Source organism: Lynx rufus, unplaced genomic scaffold, assembly GCF_022079265.1.
Source record: "Lynx rufus isolate CCGP_SWC_20201006 ecotype Redwood Valley unplaced genomic scaffold, mLynRuf1.p SCAF_15, whole genome shotgun sequence".
Lineage (NCBI taxonomy): Eukaryota > Metazoa > Chordata > Mammalia > Carnivora > Felidae > Lynx > Lynx rufus.
In genome coordinates, this window is record NW_025814829.1 from 10,332,700 (window position 1) to 10,351,508 (window position 18,809).

Consider the following 18,809-nt stretch of genomic DNA (forward strand, 5'->3'; position numbering starts at 1 on the left):
TATACATCTTTAATTGAAAATTTTTAAATTGTTTTGAAATTTTGTAACTCCAAAATGACAGCATTCTTTCTAGTAATTCTGTCAACCAGTTGGCATCTGCAAGATGATTGTGATAAAATTTCCTTGTGAGTCAAAGCATATTTCTTTTAACTCGTGCAATGATTGTTATTGTCCTAAATTGACAGGTGAAGTATGTTGTCCAGATGAACAGCACAATCGGGTTTCCACTGGCATCGGCGACTCCTGCTGTGGCCGAATGCCTTACTCCACCTCAGGAAACCAGATTTGCTGTGCTGGGAGGCTTCGGGATGGCCATGGCCAGCAGTGCTGTGGCGGACAGATTGTGAACAAAGATTTAGAATGCTGTGGTGGAGAAGAAGAAGGCATGGTGTACAGTCGCCTTCCAGGTAAGGAGCCCTTGTCTACTTTTCAATCGGTGGAGATTCTGAGAAACACAGGTCGGGAAATTGCCCTAGATACAAAGCAAATAAGTAATTAAAGCTCATGTGAATTATGTCTAATACATTTAAGTATATATTCTACAACAAATGAAAATGTAATCTCACCTTTTTTTATGTTCGTGGATGCATTTCATGAAAACGGATCAAAGCTCTTTCCTGTTGAGAAGTGTCATATCCACCATAAACAAAAACAAACACAAAAACACACGTGAATGCATGCACTGGTTCTGGATCAAGAGAGTATTTCCTAGCAATGCTAACAGTATACAAAATTATTATTGATGATATGTCAGTTCTTTTGCTCCCTTATTCTTTGGTAGCTATGAAATTAACACTAACTTTAATAGCAATCATTATCATTGATTGAGTGCTTACTATCAACCAGGTACTATGCCCAATGTTTTATGCATTACTAACTCAATCCTTTTTTTTTTTCAATTAATCTTTATAACAGTCTTACTAGATAGGTTCTATTATTGTCTACATTTTAAAAATGAGGAAGCTGAGGCACAGAAATTAGTCACTTGTTCAAGATTCCATAATGAATTTTTGGGTGCCTGAAAGTTATATAATTTGGGGGGGTCCTCTTTAAGGAAAGAAAATAAAATGATGAACATTTATTTAGAAGGGGAAAATAAATTATGAAATTTACAAATTTAAAAAATAAAATCTAGCAAATGCCACTAACATAAAAACAGCATGTCTGGATTATATAACTTCTCACATCCCTCTTTTCTCCCCCTGACATGTTTAACTTATACCCTTGATCACCTCTTCATGGGGCAATGACTTTGTGCCATTTATCAATGAGAAGGATAGAAAGATAATTCATTCTTTCCTAAGCAAAATACGTTTTAATTATTGAAATTTAGAAAGGTGGTTTTAAGCTTCAAAGTTTATTATTATAATATTATGTAAATTCTTAGATTATTGTCAAATTTAGAGAAACATTTACCAAGGATCTCTCTAAGATTTAAGGGCATTTTAAGTTTTCTTATCTTATTTTATTTATTTTTTATTTATTTATTTTATTTTTTAAAGATTATTTATTTATGTTGAGAAAAGAGAGAGAGTATGTGAGCAGGGGAGGGGGAGAGAGAGAGGAAGAGAGAGAATCCCAAACATGCTCCACTGACAGTGACCCAATGCGGGGCTTGATCTCATGAATCTGTGAGATCATGACCTGAGCTGAAATCAAGAGTTGGATACTTAATTGACTGAGCCACCCAAGTGCCCTGAGTTCTTATTTTAAAGTAATTTGCAATGACGTGTGTTAAATATTTGTTGAATTGACAACATCATACCAGTTTTTCATGGCTATCATTTTATGACTGAATCTGAGCTATAATTTATAATGATATCACTATTTTATCTATGCATCAGCCGAAGTATAAATTTTTTCAATGTATTCATGAGTTACCTCTCTTCATAATTTGTGATAATTTATACTTCAATCTGAGATCCATCAGCTTCTTTTAATAGTTTACTACTTTTGTTATAATCTAAAATTTATTTGGTTATAATTCTCTTGATGTCAGAATATTTCAGTTGATTCTATTGGTCAGTTCTACAGCTTTTGTTTCATATGCCATTAATTTTTCTGTCTGATCTTTCTCTTTCTTTAAAGCTTCCCCTTATATGCATCCATATTAGGAGTCTGTAATTTCTCACATTTCTTATCTTTCCAAATTGAAGTTAAAATGGCATATTCAAGGCCTAATGACTTTTTTATAGAATTGACAAAAATCATAAACATAGCTACTGAACCCAAACTAAATATTGCCCCAACTCAACTTCCCCTTACTTAGATTTCAAAAATGTACATGGTCACTCTCCTATTTTAGTCAATACAAGGATACATAAGATACAAGGCAAGTTAAAGGAGCAAGAGACAGAGGCCATGAAAAATTGTAGTTAAAGATTATACATTTGCTAATTTTATAAAAATATATAACCATGCTTTTCCTAGAAGGGGCTCTTGTCAGAAAACGGCCCTGAAGTTCAAGCTCATTAGCTTCAGGGTAAATCCGCCCGTACAACTATCAAGGGTTGAGAACTCCAGCCTTTCTCTGAGCATAATTTCAGGACACCATTAGATCTTGACGCAGATGAACTATGAATTTCTTGTTTTTCTATAATTTCTTCTTTAAAAAAAAACATCAAAAAGTTATCCACAATATCAGTAATAATTGTTGAAATTAGTATAGTGTTATTGTTATATACCATTGTATATGTTGTATATATATTTTATACACATTTTCTTCCTTTTTTAAATTTTATTTAAATCCAAGTCAGTTAACATATAGTGTAACAATGGTTTCGGGAGTAGAATTTAGTGATTCATCACTCACATACAACACCCAGTGCACATCCCAACAAGTGCCCTCCTTAATGCCCATCATCAGTTAGCCCATTCTCCCACCCAACACCCCTCCAACAACCCCGTTTGTCCTCTGAATTTAAGAGTCTCTTTCTTCTATGTAAAAGTTCTGAAGATAATTATTAAGAAGAACACTTGAAGAACAAAACTAATCAATCAAAAAATTTAAAAAGTATCAATCCTGGGGGTACCTGAATCTTGTATCTTAACAAGAATAATAGACTTCCAATATTTTCATAGCCCTTAAATAAATGAGAAATGCTTGATTAAATTATTCACAACTGAATTTCAGTACTCCCAGTATGGGAAAGATTGTCTCCTTCTTTCAGGCAAAAAATGCCTGATTTCTAGTTTTTTATTTTGTCTTTGGACAACTATCAAGTGTGTTCCCAAGGCATTTACTAGTCTATGCAGTTATAAATCACCCACCTGGATCTACACTATACCCATTCTGTACATTCTTTTATTAATTTTTAGTTTTTATTCTGACAGAGAGAGTACACACACATGAATTGGTGAGTGGGAGAGGGACAGAGAGAGAGGAAGAGAGAATCCCAAGCGTGCTCTGTGCTGTCAGCATGCAGCCTGATGTGGGGCTGAAACCCACAAACTGTTAGATCATGACCTGAGCTGAAGCCAAGAGTCGGATGCTTAGCTGACTGAGCCACCCAGGCACCCCTCTATGCATTCTCCAGTGAGGTATATATGGAGGAAGACTTTGACATATACTCAGACTGTTTGATAGTACCGTGTCATTTTGTTGACCTCCGTCAACTGTCCAGAAAATAGTGACGATGGATTGTTGCCCTACATACAACAGAATTGGACTTCAATTAGCACACTTCCATTGACCCCAGAAATTTAAGGATTACCTCCAACATACCGCACAGACACCTGGATCTGCACTATAAGGTAATGAGAAAGGCGACTTTGCCAGGTAAAACCAAGAAACGATAACAAAAACTAACTTTCTAAGATCTTTAAAAATGAATGATGCATTAAATCATATGATACACAGGAGTTCAGTGTAGAAATATAATCCTTTGAGAAAATTTCCCCCAGAATCGTAACCTTAAGAAGTTAGCATTCGAAAGATAAGTAAAGTACACCCAAGGAATTCAGCCCACTCAGGTGTCTCCTAGACACTGGTTATTGGCTAAAAGATGTACACAGTGAACAGGAGACAAAATACAACAACAAAAAATAAACAACAGTCTGTGTTCACTATTTGCCAAACTGAATTGTGTACTTCATAATATACCCACACATTTATAACATGCTTAAAGCTCGCAACAACCCTATGAGGTAAGGACTATTATTATCTCCATTTAATTTTTTTTTAACATTTACTTTTTTGAGAGAGAGAGAAACCATGAGCAGGGAAGGGGCAGAGAGAGAGGGAGACACAGAATCTGAAGCAGGCTCGAGGCTCTGAGCTGTCAGCACAGAGTCCGACGCAGGGCTCAAACTCACAAACAGCAGGATTATGACCTAAGCCAAGGTTGGATGCTTAACCAACTGAGCCACCCAGGCGCCCCTGTTATCTCCATTTTAGATATGAGGAAACAGAAGTGCTTCTAACAAAAGTTAAAAACTGTCCCCCATACAAAAGAAATTAGAACATAATACTAAACTAATGCCACATGCTATAGAAAGATTACGTTTTGGGTCTTTTCAACTATATATATATTTTGGGTAAATAATTAGAATCAGGTTTGTTCAAATAATGATATACCTGAACCATGCCTATCAAAAGAAACCCCCAGAAAACAAAAAACAACAACAAACACTGTCCCCAAATCACATAACTACCAAGTGGCTGTATTATTTCAGGTAGCATTAATTGCTGCTATAAACGAACCCCCAAATTTGCAAAGTCTCAAATACAATAGGGGTTATAGTTTTCTTATATAATAGTACTGGGATATGAACCTATCTGCAGGTTACCTCTCTTCCCTAGGTATTTTGGCCATTCCACAGGTAGCTTCTAAGGTCACCTGGGGGTTATACCCATTCCTGCAACCAAAAGAGGAAAAGAACATGGAATAATGGGTGTGCGAATTTTTTATTGCCAGGTCTAGGAATAGCAAAATTTAAGTTAACGTTTCACTAACTGGAACTCACTATCTGTTGACACCTAAGTGCAAGGGGGTCTGGGAGATTTCCTCTGGAATCTCTTGCCTCTGTGGCTAAGAAGGGATTCTAGCAGCATCCAAATGGCTACAGAGCCCATGCTCTTAACCTCTTTCTTTGATCATTACGATATTTGGAGAAGCATGGACACCCTCCAACCCAAACTGTCTGTCAGGTCTAATGAGCAAGGTCAGTATCATAAACTACCAATTGCAAACATTTTTTGGACGACTGGAAAAAAAGAGGCCTTATACACTCTTCCCTTTGAGTGCACACCTCATGTTTGCCAAAGTTAGAAGAAAGGGTAATATGAGGCACCTGGGTGGCTCAGTAGGTTAAGCATCCGACATAGGCTCCAGTTATGATCTCTCGGTCCATGGGTTCGAGCCCCACTTTGGGCTCTGTGCTGATAGCTCGGAGACTGGAGCCTGCTTCAGATTCTGTCTCCTTCTCTGTCTCTCTGCCCCTCCCCCGCTCATGCTCTGTGTCTCTCTCTCAAAAATAAACATTAAAAAATTAAAAAGAAAAAAAAAATAAGAAAGGGTAGTATGTATGAGTGCTAGGCCCTGAGACAGTCACTTTTAAAGAATGACGTGGGGGTGCCTGGGTGGCTCAGTCTGTTAAGCATCCGACTTCAGCTCAGGTCATGATCTGACAGTTTGTGAGTTCAAACCCCATATCAGGCACTATGCTGACTGCTCAGAGCTTGGAGTCTGCCTGGGAAGCTGTGTCTCCCTCTCTCTCTTCCCGTCCCCTGCTCTCACTCTGTCTCTCTCTGTCTCAAAAATAAATAAACATTAAAAATTAAAAAAAACAAAAGAATGACATGGGTCTTCTATGGGTCTGACCCTTTGCAGAAACACCTTTGCAGGTGGTCTGTGAGATCAAAATGATCTTCATACTAATACTAACCTATTATATATCTTTTTTTTTTGCATTTATTTATTTTTAAGAGACAGAGAGAGACAGCGTGAGCAAGGGAGGGACAGAGAGAGAGAGAGAGAGAGGGAGAGACAGAAACAGAAGCAGGCTCCAGGCTCCAAGCTGCCAGCACAGAGCCCGACGCGGGGCTCGAACTCGCAAACCGCGAGATGATGACCTGAGCTGAAGTCGGACGCTTGACCGACTGAGTCACCCAGGCGCCCCTTATATGCCTTTTTCAATTTCATTCTCTCCTGTGTGTACAGTGGAGTTTTTCAGAGGTTGCATGTGTGATATCACAACAAACTGAATGCAGAAGCAGGTATGAGAATTTAGTTCCCTTTATTAAGCCAGCCATTAGAGAGGCTTGCAAAAATATAAAACAATATCATTCTTCTCAAATGTTACCTATTATTATTTTAAATTAATTAGTAAATACATATTTCAAAAGTTGTTGTTTTCGACTCCAACCAGTATTTATCACAGATATAACCTGTATAAGCAAAAGCTATTTGGAGTCTTTAATTATTTGTAAAAGTGTAAAGAGATCTTGAGACCAAACTTTGTGAACCTCTGCCTTAAGGCATGGTAATCATGTGTACTAGAAAATCCTGGCAATGAGTTAGTTGTCCTGTGCTATGATCAACCCGCTGAGTATCTCCTCTTCTTTTGGTTGAGTAGTTAAAAATAGGCCCCTTAAAGACAGAACAAGGTGGGGCGCCTGGGTGGCCCAGTTTTTGAGCAGCTGACTCTTGATTTCAGCTCAGGTCATGATCTCACAGTTGGTGGGATCAAGTCCCTCAGCGGGAACCTTGCTGGCAGCTTGGAGCCTACTTGGGATTCTCCCTCTCCCTCTCTTTGTCCTTCCCTGCCTTGCACAAGTCCAGACTCTCTCTCTCTCAAAAATAAATAAACTTAAAAAAAAAAAAAAAAAAGACAGAACAAGGGTGCTAGGTTGGAACGCAGGGTACAAAAGTGTTGCTCGCCCACTCTGTAATGGGTCAGAGTTTTAAAATAACAGCCAAAATGTCTCCTTTTAGCATCTTTGTTTATTTGTTGTTTTTTTAAGTCAATTTCCATATTCCTTCATTCGATAAAAATGTATTGTGTAGTGTCTATGCTCAAGACATTATTCTCTGTGCTCTGCGAGTGTAAAATTGGCTAAGATTCCATTTTTATCCTTAAGGACTTATAATCTAATCAAGGAGGAAAGTACCAATAAGGTTAAACACAGTCCATAAGAGATGGATGAACACAAGCATATTCTTAAGACTGAGAGTTCACTCCAGTCAAGGTGATGGAAAAAGCTAAGCCATTGGATTGGAACCTCCAACAATGAACAAGATGTTGAGATGTGTAGACGGAAGATGGACACTTCAGCTAAGGGGTGTAGCTTGAGCTAAAGTGTGAATTTAGCACCGTGTGTAAGGAAGTAGAGAGGGATAAGTCTGAGTAGGCAAAAGGATCTGAATATTATTTAGTAATCAAGGAAGAGTCAACGTGATGATAAGAACTGTGATGTAAGGAGATATATTCGATTTGGGGGCAAAATGAATATGAGGGAAAAGGAAAGCTAAGTCAGAATACTATTGCCAAAAATAAAATGTAGTACAGGTAACTGTATTCTAGGAAACTGGTGCCTAATCTTTTGGGATCAAACGCTCCCTGAGAAATCTTTACAAAGCCTCACTTCAAATACTGGTACATAAAACACACAGAGTAATTTGCCTGCAATTTCATACACCCTTGAAGTCCATCCGTGGGCCCAAATTTCAGAATCACTCCTTACTTCACTATGGTTTTCCACGCTAGTCAAATATTTCTTAAGCAAATTGTGACATTACTCAACTCCTGCCAATCAAGATTAGCTCAAGAGTTTCCCATGACATTGTGCAATTCTGCCCAGTCTGGTAATCATGGTGGACCAGAGGAATGATGCTTTTAAAAAGGAAAAGCCTCTCTTTTTATTCTCTTGACCTTCCTGCAGGTTTCAGTTAAAATAGACACGTTCCACATGCCTTTTTCCTCTCTCTGCTGCCGCTCCCTCCTGTCGCCCCTAATGACTATGACCTCAGTGACCTTCCAGAATATCCATATGGCCCTTTCTCTCCTCAACCTAGCAACACCATACCTGCTACATGAGGGTTTGGATCTCACAATATTGTTCCTAAGCCTGGCCTCTCTCACTGCCTGGCATTGTGTGCCCGCCGTAAGACCAGGCTGGCTCGTAAAACATCTCTTTATGTACTTTATTACTTAAACTCTTTTATTTGCCTGCAGGAGCCCTTTAACAAAATCACATTGAATTGACTTTCTCACACCAAATCAAATCTCCCTGGTCCCAGTTCAGTTGTCTTTGTCAATATGTATTTTATAAATGGAGTGAATTAACAGATGCTGTTGGAACAGAAGTGCTGGGGTAGCGTTTATGTTTTTACTGCTCTCTCTGGGCAGATGAGTTGTGTAGGAGTGTTATACAGGTATCTCGGGATGAAAGTCATGCTCATCATTTCGGTGGATATGTATTCTTAACCATTTTCTTTGGATGTATTTGAAACCTCTTTATTACTCTTTTTATTCTTAGTGTTTGCTTAAAGGGCTTTATCATTTATGCCACTAATCTTGGATTGGACTTGATCATATCTTTTAGTATTGAGAGATGAAAATGAAAGTCCCCCTATCATTCCAAGAGAACAGGATTTTCAGTTAGCCACGAGAAACTGCTCATGACATACCTTTGGAACATATTGCCTGATCTCTATTATAAATGTTGTCCACACAGCCTTTGATAGGAGACTCTGAGTTGAAACTGCTTTGGAAGAGAATCCTGGGTTTCCATGTCCTGGAGTAGAACTTCAGCAGAATGAATGACTGTGGCTATTTGTCTTGTAAGATGGGATTTAGAAAGTTTGCAAAGAGGGAAACAGAGCACAGAAATCCATTATGTAAGAGATGTATCAAAGAATGTTTTCCAGGAAGATTTCCATGTGCCATAATGAATTTTTAATGTAAAGGGGCACCTGGGTGGCTCAGTCGGTTGAGCGTCCGACTTCGGCTCAGGTCATGATCTCACGGCTTGTGAGTTCGAGCCCTGTGTCAGGCTCTGTGCTGACAGCTCGGAGCCTGGAACCTGCTTCGGATTCTGTGTCTCCCTCTTTCTCTGCCCCTAACTCACTCGCATTCTATCTGTCTCCCTCAAAAATAAATAAACATTAAAAAGAAATTTGAAAGTGTAATATAAAAGACTTTAAAACATAGCTCAGCAATTTGGGGAAATTTTTGCTCTACCCTTTATTTCTGTTTTGTGGTGGCAGCCATAGAGCCATCTACTGGTGGAGACAAGCACGCACATCTTTTCTTTCATATCCCACCACCATTTTGTAAGTTTGTCCTAACAATGACTAATCACAAAACTTTTTTTTTTCCAATCTGGTGGGCTTAATATATAACCCCTTGGTTTAAAATGTGGTCCCCATGATCAGTCCCAGAGTTGTACCTGAATCTGTCACATTCCAGACTTTGATTTTACTACTGTACTATTTCGATCTCAAAAGCATGATTCATAACTCTTGTTCTTTTTTTATTTTAGAAAAATGAAGCACCTGTTTTAGAGAACTAACAATTTAGAGATTCATCAGGACCATATGTTTATAAATTCTTTCCTTTTCGGTCCTGGCCATTAAATTAATGTTAGTAACCTATTGAAACCACTCATAACATTGTGAGTAAACAACTCTTTCCTTCACTGTTTTCTCAGTTGTATCCAATGAAATGGGAGCTACCCATTGGATATATATGCTGCTCGGGAAGATGGAATATGCAGTTTGATATTAAAAATAAATATCTAATAGCTCTATGTGTATTGTACCACTTTAGTAACATCTGTCCACAGAGAATCTTCACCTGTGTACAAATGTAATGAACAGCCTCTGGAAGAATAGATCGATCCATCAATAATACACGACCTGTTTTGTTTTCCTTTTGGCACATTTAAAATTGTGCATTCTATGTGTCAAAGTTCAAAAGTCAAGTGCTGCATGTGATAAATTAAGCAGGGGTCAGAAGTTATTGCAATGCCGTTTCGGAAGATTGTCTGTCTCTGAATTTGCAGCTCATTCATGCTGAAGTGATGCACTATGGGAATTACTACCAAACTCCGCTCCACAACATCTGCTCTCCCTAAGTGAGTTAGTGCACGTCAGACATCTTTATGTCAGAATATTGCAGTGATGGATGCAGTCTTCAGAAAATGCTGCATAAAAATCTGGTGTGCCGTTCTGGCCATTAAGTGAAATTACTATTTAAATTAATGGCACTGTCACAGTTTATCTGTGCAAAGAATGAACGCTGATTAGGGTATTAAGTAATTAGCAATTTATCACACTGGAACAAGGTTGATAATAATTAAAGAAGTAATGGTTTACCAAAGAAACTAGAAAGGGAGTCACTTCTTGTTATGAGAGTGGAATCTTGGCTGAAAATTTTAATTCAGTGAAACAAAGATGAAGCTCTTTGTGAAAGAAAGCAGCCTTTTTTTTTTTTTCTAGTGTAAAAACAGTTCATTATCAAAATTTTAGTTGACCTGTCAAAAGTCCCTCAGAGCGATCAGATGACTGATTAGAGTTTCGAATTAGGTCAATGTCTGCATTTTGATTTTATACTTAAAGCATGGTGAAACCATAAAGTAACTTGGGAGTAGAGGGGGAGAATGTATTCTGCTCCCTAAAGGGCCAGTTTTCAGATTTCGATTGCTCTTTAAAATAGAAACATGAATTATTTTAAGAAAACTGCTAGAGAAAAAAATGACGGTAAAAAATCCAAGGTTGTATTTGAGTGTCTGATCAGAAAGCAGCAGGAAAAAATGTCCAAACATTATAAAACTTGAAGGTGTAGATTTTTCTTTTATTGTGTGTACTCACGTGTGTGTGTACACATGTCATTTTTACCTGTCATCACCAAGACTCAGATTGCAGTGATAGCTCTGCTGGGTGTATTTATGCGAAAAAAAACCTTTCCTTGGAAATGTTAAAACGACTAATATTATTAATAAAGCACTGAAGAAAACACTTTACTTTTATTTAAACCAATCATTTTGAACAGTTACCACATTTAGACACGGCATGTTAAGACTTGGTGGTGCTCAATGATGTACATTGATAAAAGTTTTAAAATATTAGGAGAGGGGCACCTGGGTGGCTCAGTTGGTTAAGCCTCCGACTCTTGGTTCAGCTCAGGTGATAATCTCACGTTTACCGAGTTTGAGCCCCTCATCAGGCTCCGGGCTGACAGTGCGGAGTCTGTTTGGGATCCTCTCCCTCTCTCTCGCTGCCCCTCCCCCCACTTGCGCTCTCTTTCTCTCTCTCAAAAATAAATAAATAAATTTAAAACAATGAGAAATAAATAAATAAAATATTAGGAGACATTTTTTTGAAGTGGAAAGATCAGCGAGAAAGTTCTTTGGAGTCACATGTGCCTAAACATCTTTCTTAAGGTGTGTACCAAGCCAGTGTCTACTTTCAATGATTTCTTTTCTTTTTTAAATAAAAAGCACTTAAAACTCACTGGTCTATTATTAGGAGTGTCTTTCATAATGTAGGTGTTTGTACAGGACCAGATTAAACAATCAGGACCCCAGGGCACTTTGAAGTTGAGGTTCTTTATGTTATCAGTCAGGACTAATAATAAATAAACAAAATTCTAATTAAAATAAATCATTCATCACACTGTGCTGCTTTATAACTGGATATAAATTCTAATATAATAGCCCTGTGACCTGGAGTGCAGGCACCTTAATTTCTGGCTTAATCTGACTCTAGAGTATTGTTTATTTATTCAGGATTTTATGTCTAAATTTCTGCTGTATCTCTTCTATGGCAAGATCTAAATGATGTGAACACAGGCAGTTAAACTGAATTTGGTGGGAGAAAGTCTATTTGGTGTGAAAGGCACACGTGTCTTTCATCAACAAGTGGCAACCAATGACCCCTCCTTGCGAGGTCTTTCTGCCACTGACCCCGATCTCTTATCCATGTCCAGTGATGGGTCTAGAACACAGTGCTGCTCAAAAACTAGTGGCCAAATTGTTCACCTGATCAGTGAGCAAGCGCAACTCGTTTTGAACAAATCTATCTTATGATGAAAGAGTGATTTACTGGATGCCCAAGAAGCAGACGTGTCCCCTAGACAAAGCCAGGCAAAAACTTCCCAGACGCTTCCCACAGCGTCTCCAGTACTTGGATGGTGCTACCTCTTTACTCTGTCTAGCCTCTTATCCCAGAGCGTTTTGCTGACCTTTTCTCCCTCGTGAATTTCTAGAGCTTTCCTCTGACTCCCCGTAGTTTAACTAGCCCTTTTTCTGCAACACGATGTTACCATCACAAAATGAGCCGGTAATTCTCATGACGGAAATCAGGATTCTTTTTTTTCCTATGGAGCTTGGGAGAAGTTTGGCCCGGCTGAATGATTTTGGAACACTTGTTCTTGTGTGTTCTTTACCTAATTAGTGTCTAGTGCTCTTGGTAAGAAGGACCCCTCACTGCACATTTAAATCGCCTTGGTAAGGAAGTGCTGCCTTGTATTGTGCCATTGCAGCAACTGCCTGAGTCTGACATTTTTATACCAAACTTTATAGCGGTCTCAGTGTTCTTCCTTTTTTTTATTTCATATTCATATATAACATTTTATTGTTGCAGGGATGTTCTGTTGTGGGCAGGATTATGTGAATATGTCAGATACCATATGCTGCTCAGCTTCCAGTGGAGAGTCTAAAGCACATGTTAAAAAGAATGACCTGGTGCCAGTAAAATGCTGTGAGACTGAACTTATTCCAGAGAGCCAGAAATGCTGTAATGGAGTTGGATATAATCCTTTGAAATATGTTTGCTCTGACAAGATTTCAACTGGAATGATGATGAAGGTAATTGATAGAAAACCTCTCAGAGGTGCTGATTTGACAATGGAAAGAGAAATACATTGTTCATAACTATTTTTCTAAAATAGGAATATAAAAACTCCTGTGTGCATTATTCATTTTCACATTACATCCATATTAATACCAAATGAGTTCACTGTGATTGATGTTATTGCAATGAATTCTAAAGGAATTAATAATGATTAGCTGTTCTCAGGAAGCTTTACCCAGCGCTTCAGATTAGTGCAGGACTGAACGCCTGTGTGTCACAAGAGCCAGAATATGTCGTCTGGGACCTATGCGGTGCCACTTTATGCCCATGGGTGCTGGGATGGAAAGGGAGAGAAATTCTGGCTTCTTCCCTCTGGGTCCCCAACCCAAATCCAACACTTTCCTTTGATAGAGACCTTAGATCCAGCAAATTCACTTGTGCTTATATCCTATTCCTTGAGACGGTTGAAGATTAACAAATGCCTGCCACTCTAAAAGCGGATAGACCTATGAGTGTACCATTTGTTTGTATGCTGACATGCTTCATGGGCAGACGTGTCACGTTTTGCTAAAATTAAATTTGACAGGACTCCAGAAACCTAACATTTTAAGAAAAGGATTATGGGACATTAAAAACCAAACATGCTACTAAGTTCTGTAGTCATTTTGCCTTAGGAGATGCCTGCAAATAGGTGTTTGGGTCATTCATGCCAACTGACGCAACTATACAAACATCGTGTGGACACCATAGACTTTAAGATGTAAACTAACCTTTGAAATTGTTAGGGTTCCAGCAAGCACTTTGCAACAATTAATATTAAGATAATTCATAAAGTTGTTAAAAAGAATAAGTACTTCATGAAGTGAAGAATCGTATGAAATACCCATCAAAAATAGTTTTTCATCTACAAAATTGTTTTAGAAATTGGTATGACCGTACGCAACTTGGAAGAAATCTATCCAACAGTATGCTCCCAAAGTTTGCATTTATTCCAAGTCAATGTTTTCAGAAATTTGGACTGCGAAATTTCTCTGAAACACACAGTCTTAAAACTGGTGATGTTGCAGGAGCATGTCTTTAAAATGACTAGTTAAGAAGAATCTGTGTAGAAAAGTCTCCTCAAAAGGGCACTCACATTTGAAAAATTAAGACAGAAAACCCGTTAGTTTCAGAAATGACACTATTGCTCACAACTATTTGTTTCATTATTATCCACTCACATTTGTTTCCCAGGAATCTCATTTTGGCTTCAGGAAGATACAGTTTCCGTTACTCAAGGACAATGTTCAGGATATATACATGATCCTTTAAATTGACTTAAATTGGCTTTATGAAAGCCAGTTAACAGCCATATTGACAATTCACATTTAAATTATTATAATTAAGACATTATTTCTAAATGCTGAATCAAGGAGTGTGCTACAGTAAAGTTCAACGTATGGGTTGCACTTTGTTTCGCGAATATCTCTTTCATGGAGATTTCTATCTCCTGCTCCATTCAGGACTGGACCACTGTGACATTTCTCCCCAGAGAGTCTTCCCTAAGTGTTGGTTTGGGGGTTTCTTTTACTTCTCTCCTGTGTCAGTGTCCCAGTGTTCTCAATCTAAGAGTCCCCCTTTCTTGCCTTTTTGCCTTCTTTTGGAGAAAGATCACTGTGGGTATCAGTGCGTGAAAGGTAAAGTTTTTGAGAGCTTGATGTCTGAAATTACCATTTTTCTACCCTCCCTCTAGATTGATAACTTGGCTAGGTACACAATTCCAGGTTAAGAATTATTTCTACTCAGATTTTAAAGTAATTTCTGCACTTTTAAACTTTCATTGCTATTCTGATTCCTGTTTCTTCCTAGGTACCCAGGTTGTTTTTCCTATGAAAGTTTTTTTTTTTTTTAATTTTTTTTTTCCAACGTTTATTTATTTTTGGGACAGAGAGAGACAGAGTATGAACGGTGGAGGGGCAGAGAGAGAGGGAGACACAGAATCGGAAACAGGCTCCAGGCTCTGAGCCATCAGCCCAGAGCCCGACGCGGGGCTCGAACTCACGGACTGCGAGATCGTGACCTGGCTGAAGTCGGACGCCCAACCGACTGCGCCACCCAGGCGCCCCTCCTATGAAAGTTTTTAGGACATTCTCTTTATTCCGTCTTTCTAATATTTCATGATAATGTGCCTCCATGTGGATATTATCATCATCATCATCATCATTATTCATGGTGATGTACTTTCTGTGGACTTTTTCAGTGTGAAGTCTCATGACCCTCAGTTCTGAGGAATGTTATTTTATTTCTTTGATAATTTTCTCCCTTTTTATATCTGTTTTTACAGACTAGTTTGGTGTTAGACTTCCTAAGCCAATCTTTCCATCTTTCCATCTTTTCTTCTTGTTTCTTGTTTATTGAGTAGTTAACACTTCATCTTTTTCAACATGATCGGATATTGCCTTAACGTCATCTTCCACCCTTTCTATTGATTGATTGATTTTTTAGCTATCATCTTTTTTTTTTAATAGCTTTTAAGGGTTCTTTCTTGTTTGCTGACTGTTATTTAATCATGGCATCCTACTCTTGTTCCATTCATGGGGTGTCTTTTTTTATTATTCTGGAAATACTAATTCCATTGTTGTTGCTTTTTTTATTGTTCACTTTGTTCCTTGAATTTTCTCATTTGTTTGTTTGGTTCTATTTTAGTTTTCTTCTTTCCCTTCCTTTATTTCTCCTCCCTTTGAATTTTTGTTTTTTTCATATTCTATCCCTAGTCTATTCCTAGTCTATTCTTTCCATTGGAGGCTGAATGGAAAGCTCACTGTGCATAGGCATATATTAGTGGAGAGCACACAGCAAGGGAATTGGGTGGCAGGATGGCTTTTTGTCAGGGAGTCATATTAACAAGAATCTTAGCAAGTACACTTAACTGACTATCCTTAATAATCCATCCTAGATCGTGATAAGATATATGTCTGGCTGACAGCACATAGGGAATCGGTAGGAAAGGAGGCTGGGATTCACACTGTGCAACATGCAGACTTTTATTTGGCTTGCCCTCTTTGGCTCCTACCTTATACCTTCCAGTGAAGTCTCGCTGTTCCTTTTAATTTCACCAAATCTCTTATAAGCTTATGCCATTTTGTAACACTTTACCAAGTGCAGCAGAAACAGCACACACCTACTGAGGATGTTCTAGATCGTGACCTCTTCCCCCCAGGGCTGGAGTGCAGTAGCCCTGGCTTACTCTGACAGTTGTCCCAGGTCATAATTTTATCAAATATGTAGCCACGGCATAACCGAGCTCCCCAAATTTCCAAACCCCAGTATGTATTTATTTGCCACTGCCTATCTAAGCATTAAAGCAACGCCATGTGGTTTAGGGTTTTGTTGTTGCTGTCAAGACGATATCTAACTTCGAAATTCTAATTTATGTTTTAGCTACGACACATAAGACCATGCCAAAATCAAAACAGTGTACTCACGTATGGGATGGGTCAATAGAATAAATTTTAAAACAGTTCTTTCAAATTACAACCCAGTGTGAGTCAGACAGCTCTCCTCCAAGGAGTGTCTCGGGATCTACGTCTTCGCTCTTGCGGGACTTGACACACAACCCTCAGATCACAATGGAAAAGGGAAGAAAGAGGATGATTACGAATGTATGGATCTCAGAAAGGATACAACATACATACTGTCATCACAGGGGCATTTCTAGTCACGTGGCTTTTCTTACTGAGTTGGACTTACAAATATGGTATTCCCAGGGAGAAAACACAAAATGGATATCACTGAGCACACAGTATTGTCTCTGCATGTATTCATCCCCTTTCTGCTTCCTTGGACTGTCTATGTTCCTTTACTTCCATCGGGTTGGGCTTTCAGAGGAAATGGAGATAAATGCAGGTGTTCAAGTCACTATATTCAAGTAGAAATCCTACGATATTTTTCTGAAGCAGCTTTATTTTGACAACATTTGGGAGAATAATTTAACTTATATGAGGTAAGAGAGATGGAATGTGGATACATTTTGATAGCCAAAGTTATTTTAAGTACATTATACTACCTATATAAAAGAAAGAGGAAGGGAAGCTTTGCATTATAAAAATACTGCCTTATTTATATCTCCTATCATCTGGGATGATGAAGTATTTCGCTCTCTGACATTAGAACACATTAGCACTCACCAATAACAAGTCCAGGGATTCATCAGAAAAAAAGGTTTACGGATGTAAATAATAATAACTATAATGAGAGTTTATGAAATATTTAGGTTTCTAAAAGTTGGACAAGGAATGTTTCTTAGCGGTCCAACTTGCCCCACAGCACAAAAGTGCAGACTCTCAAATATCACGTTCTTTATTTTCTCCAAAGCTCCATCAGGAGAGTGAGAAATAACAATAATAAAATTATGACCCCTGCTATTATTTATAGAGTATCTACCAAGTGTAAGGCATTTACAGGTGTTGTCTCATTTGACTCCCGTAACCAACCTGTATGGTAAATGCAATTTCCATTTTCTCATCACCGAAGAAGCTGAGGATTTGAGAATATAAGTGACGTCCTCAAGGTCACAGAAGCAAGAAGTTGCAAAACTGGATTCTGAATCCACATCTGTGTCATCCAAATCCAAACTGCTCTTTGTAGTGTATGCCCCGCCTTCATTTCTCTTCATGAATCTTGAGGCATTTATTTATGAACCAAGTGGAAGAAAATTTCATTTGCAACTTGTTACAACCTCCCCCACGTATGTCCAAATGTAATTTTTAAATCTTTTCTCTATCTCCCCACCTCTACCACTCAACCTAGGAAGCCAGAGAGTGCAGGACTCTGTGCCCAGTGTCTCTGGAAGCCACAGCACATTGCGGCAGGTGTGACTTCAACTTTACCAGCCACGTTTGCACCGTGATCCGAGGACCTCACAATTCCACAGGCAAGGAATCAATAGAAGAAATATGCTCATCTCCTGAAGAGACTGTTCACACGGGAAGTGTAAACACATTCTCCTTCACAGGTAACAGGAACCGAGCCACCTGCCCATGGCTTACTAGGGCTAGTGAAAAGCTGGGGAAAATGCAGATTCCTGTCATTCTGATGTCACCCCCCCCCCTCCTTAACGTAAAATCAATTAATTTCATCGAACTATGGGCCAACTAGTCACAAGGTAATTAAAGGCACACTTTGGATCTGTTCAAAGTTAGCAGTTTAAAAAATTGGAAAGTCTAACTTTAAAGAAGAAATAAGCTATTTTAAAGTAAACCTGTAGAAAATCAAGAACAAGGAAATAACTATGTATCCTTTGATGGTATATCCAATTAATTTCAGTGAGCCCAGTTTTCTTTCTTAAGAGTTTGAATGGAGGCTTACAATAAATGCAATGAATTGAGTGTCGCTGTGTTTGGCAGGCAGAAAAGAGGAAGAAACCTGACTAATGGCCAGTAAGACCAAGCAGCATTATTCTGAGGAGGAGCTTAAAGTATCCTTTCCTCAACTTGGGTCTGGGTCTAGAGACTGTACTCTCCCGCAGCTTGGTGTTGCCCCCACATGGCCATCATCTTGGGAGCAATAACCTTCATGGTTATTGAAAATAATTTTCAGGCTCCTTCTTGGCCCTACTGAGTTCCTCCAAATAGTGGTTCTCAGGCATGGCTAAGCTGAGTGAAAAACACTGTCAAGTTTAAGATCATCTCCAAAATAGTTCTGCCCTCTATTAAATTTTTATCATTCGTCCATTTACTTAAGTCCCTCCAGAGTTTGTTTCTGCCTTTTGAAAAATTCAGTGTGTGTGTGTGTATGTGTGTGTGTGTGTGTAGCTGTGTGTACGTACATATATATCATCTAGCATCTAGCGTCAAATAGAATGCATTTAAGTGACATAATTCAGGCAAGCTAAGGTTAAATAAACAAGAAAAGTGCTCTGTTCCATCATGAATCATCATTCTTCTTTACTTAACCCATGGTGAGTGATAATGGCAAACCTTGGGATGCAAATAAATAAATAAATAAATAACTCAAGATACTGGGATGAAAGGA

The 18,809-nt window shown here is 38.5% G+C and overlaps 1 protein-coding gene across 1 annotated transcript in view; it reads left to right on the forward strand.

Annotated features, from left to right (window-relative positions):
- USH2A (usherin) overlaps positions 1-18,809 on the forward strand; it is a 754,837-nt gene that overhangs the window by 575,227 nt on the left and 160,801 nt on the right. The window contains exons 49-51 of the mRNA XM_047077230.1: positions 186-407; positions 12,588-12,811; positions 17,586-17,790. Of these exons, the coding sequence (XP_046933186.1) occupies positions 186-407; positions 12,588-12,811; positions 17,586-17,790 (651 nt within the window). The remainder of the gene's footprint in view (positions 1-185; positions 408-12,587; positions 12,812-17,585; positions 17,791-18,809) is intronic.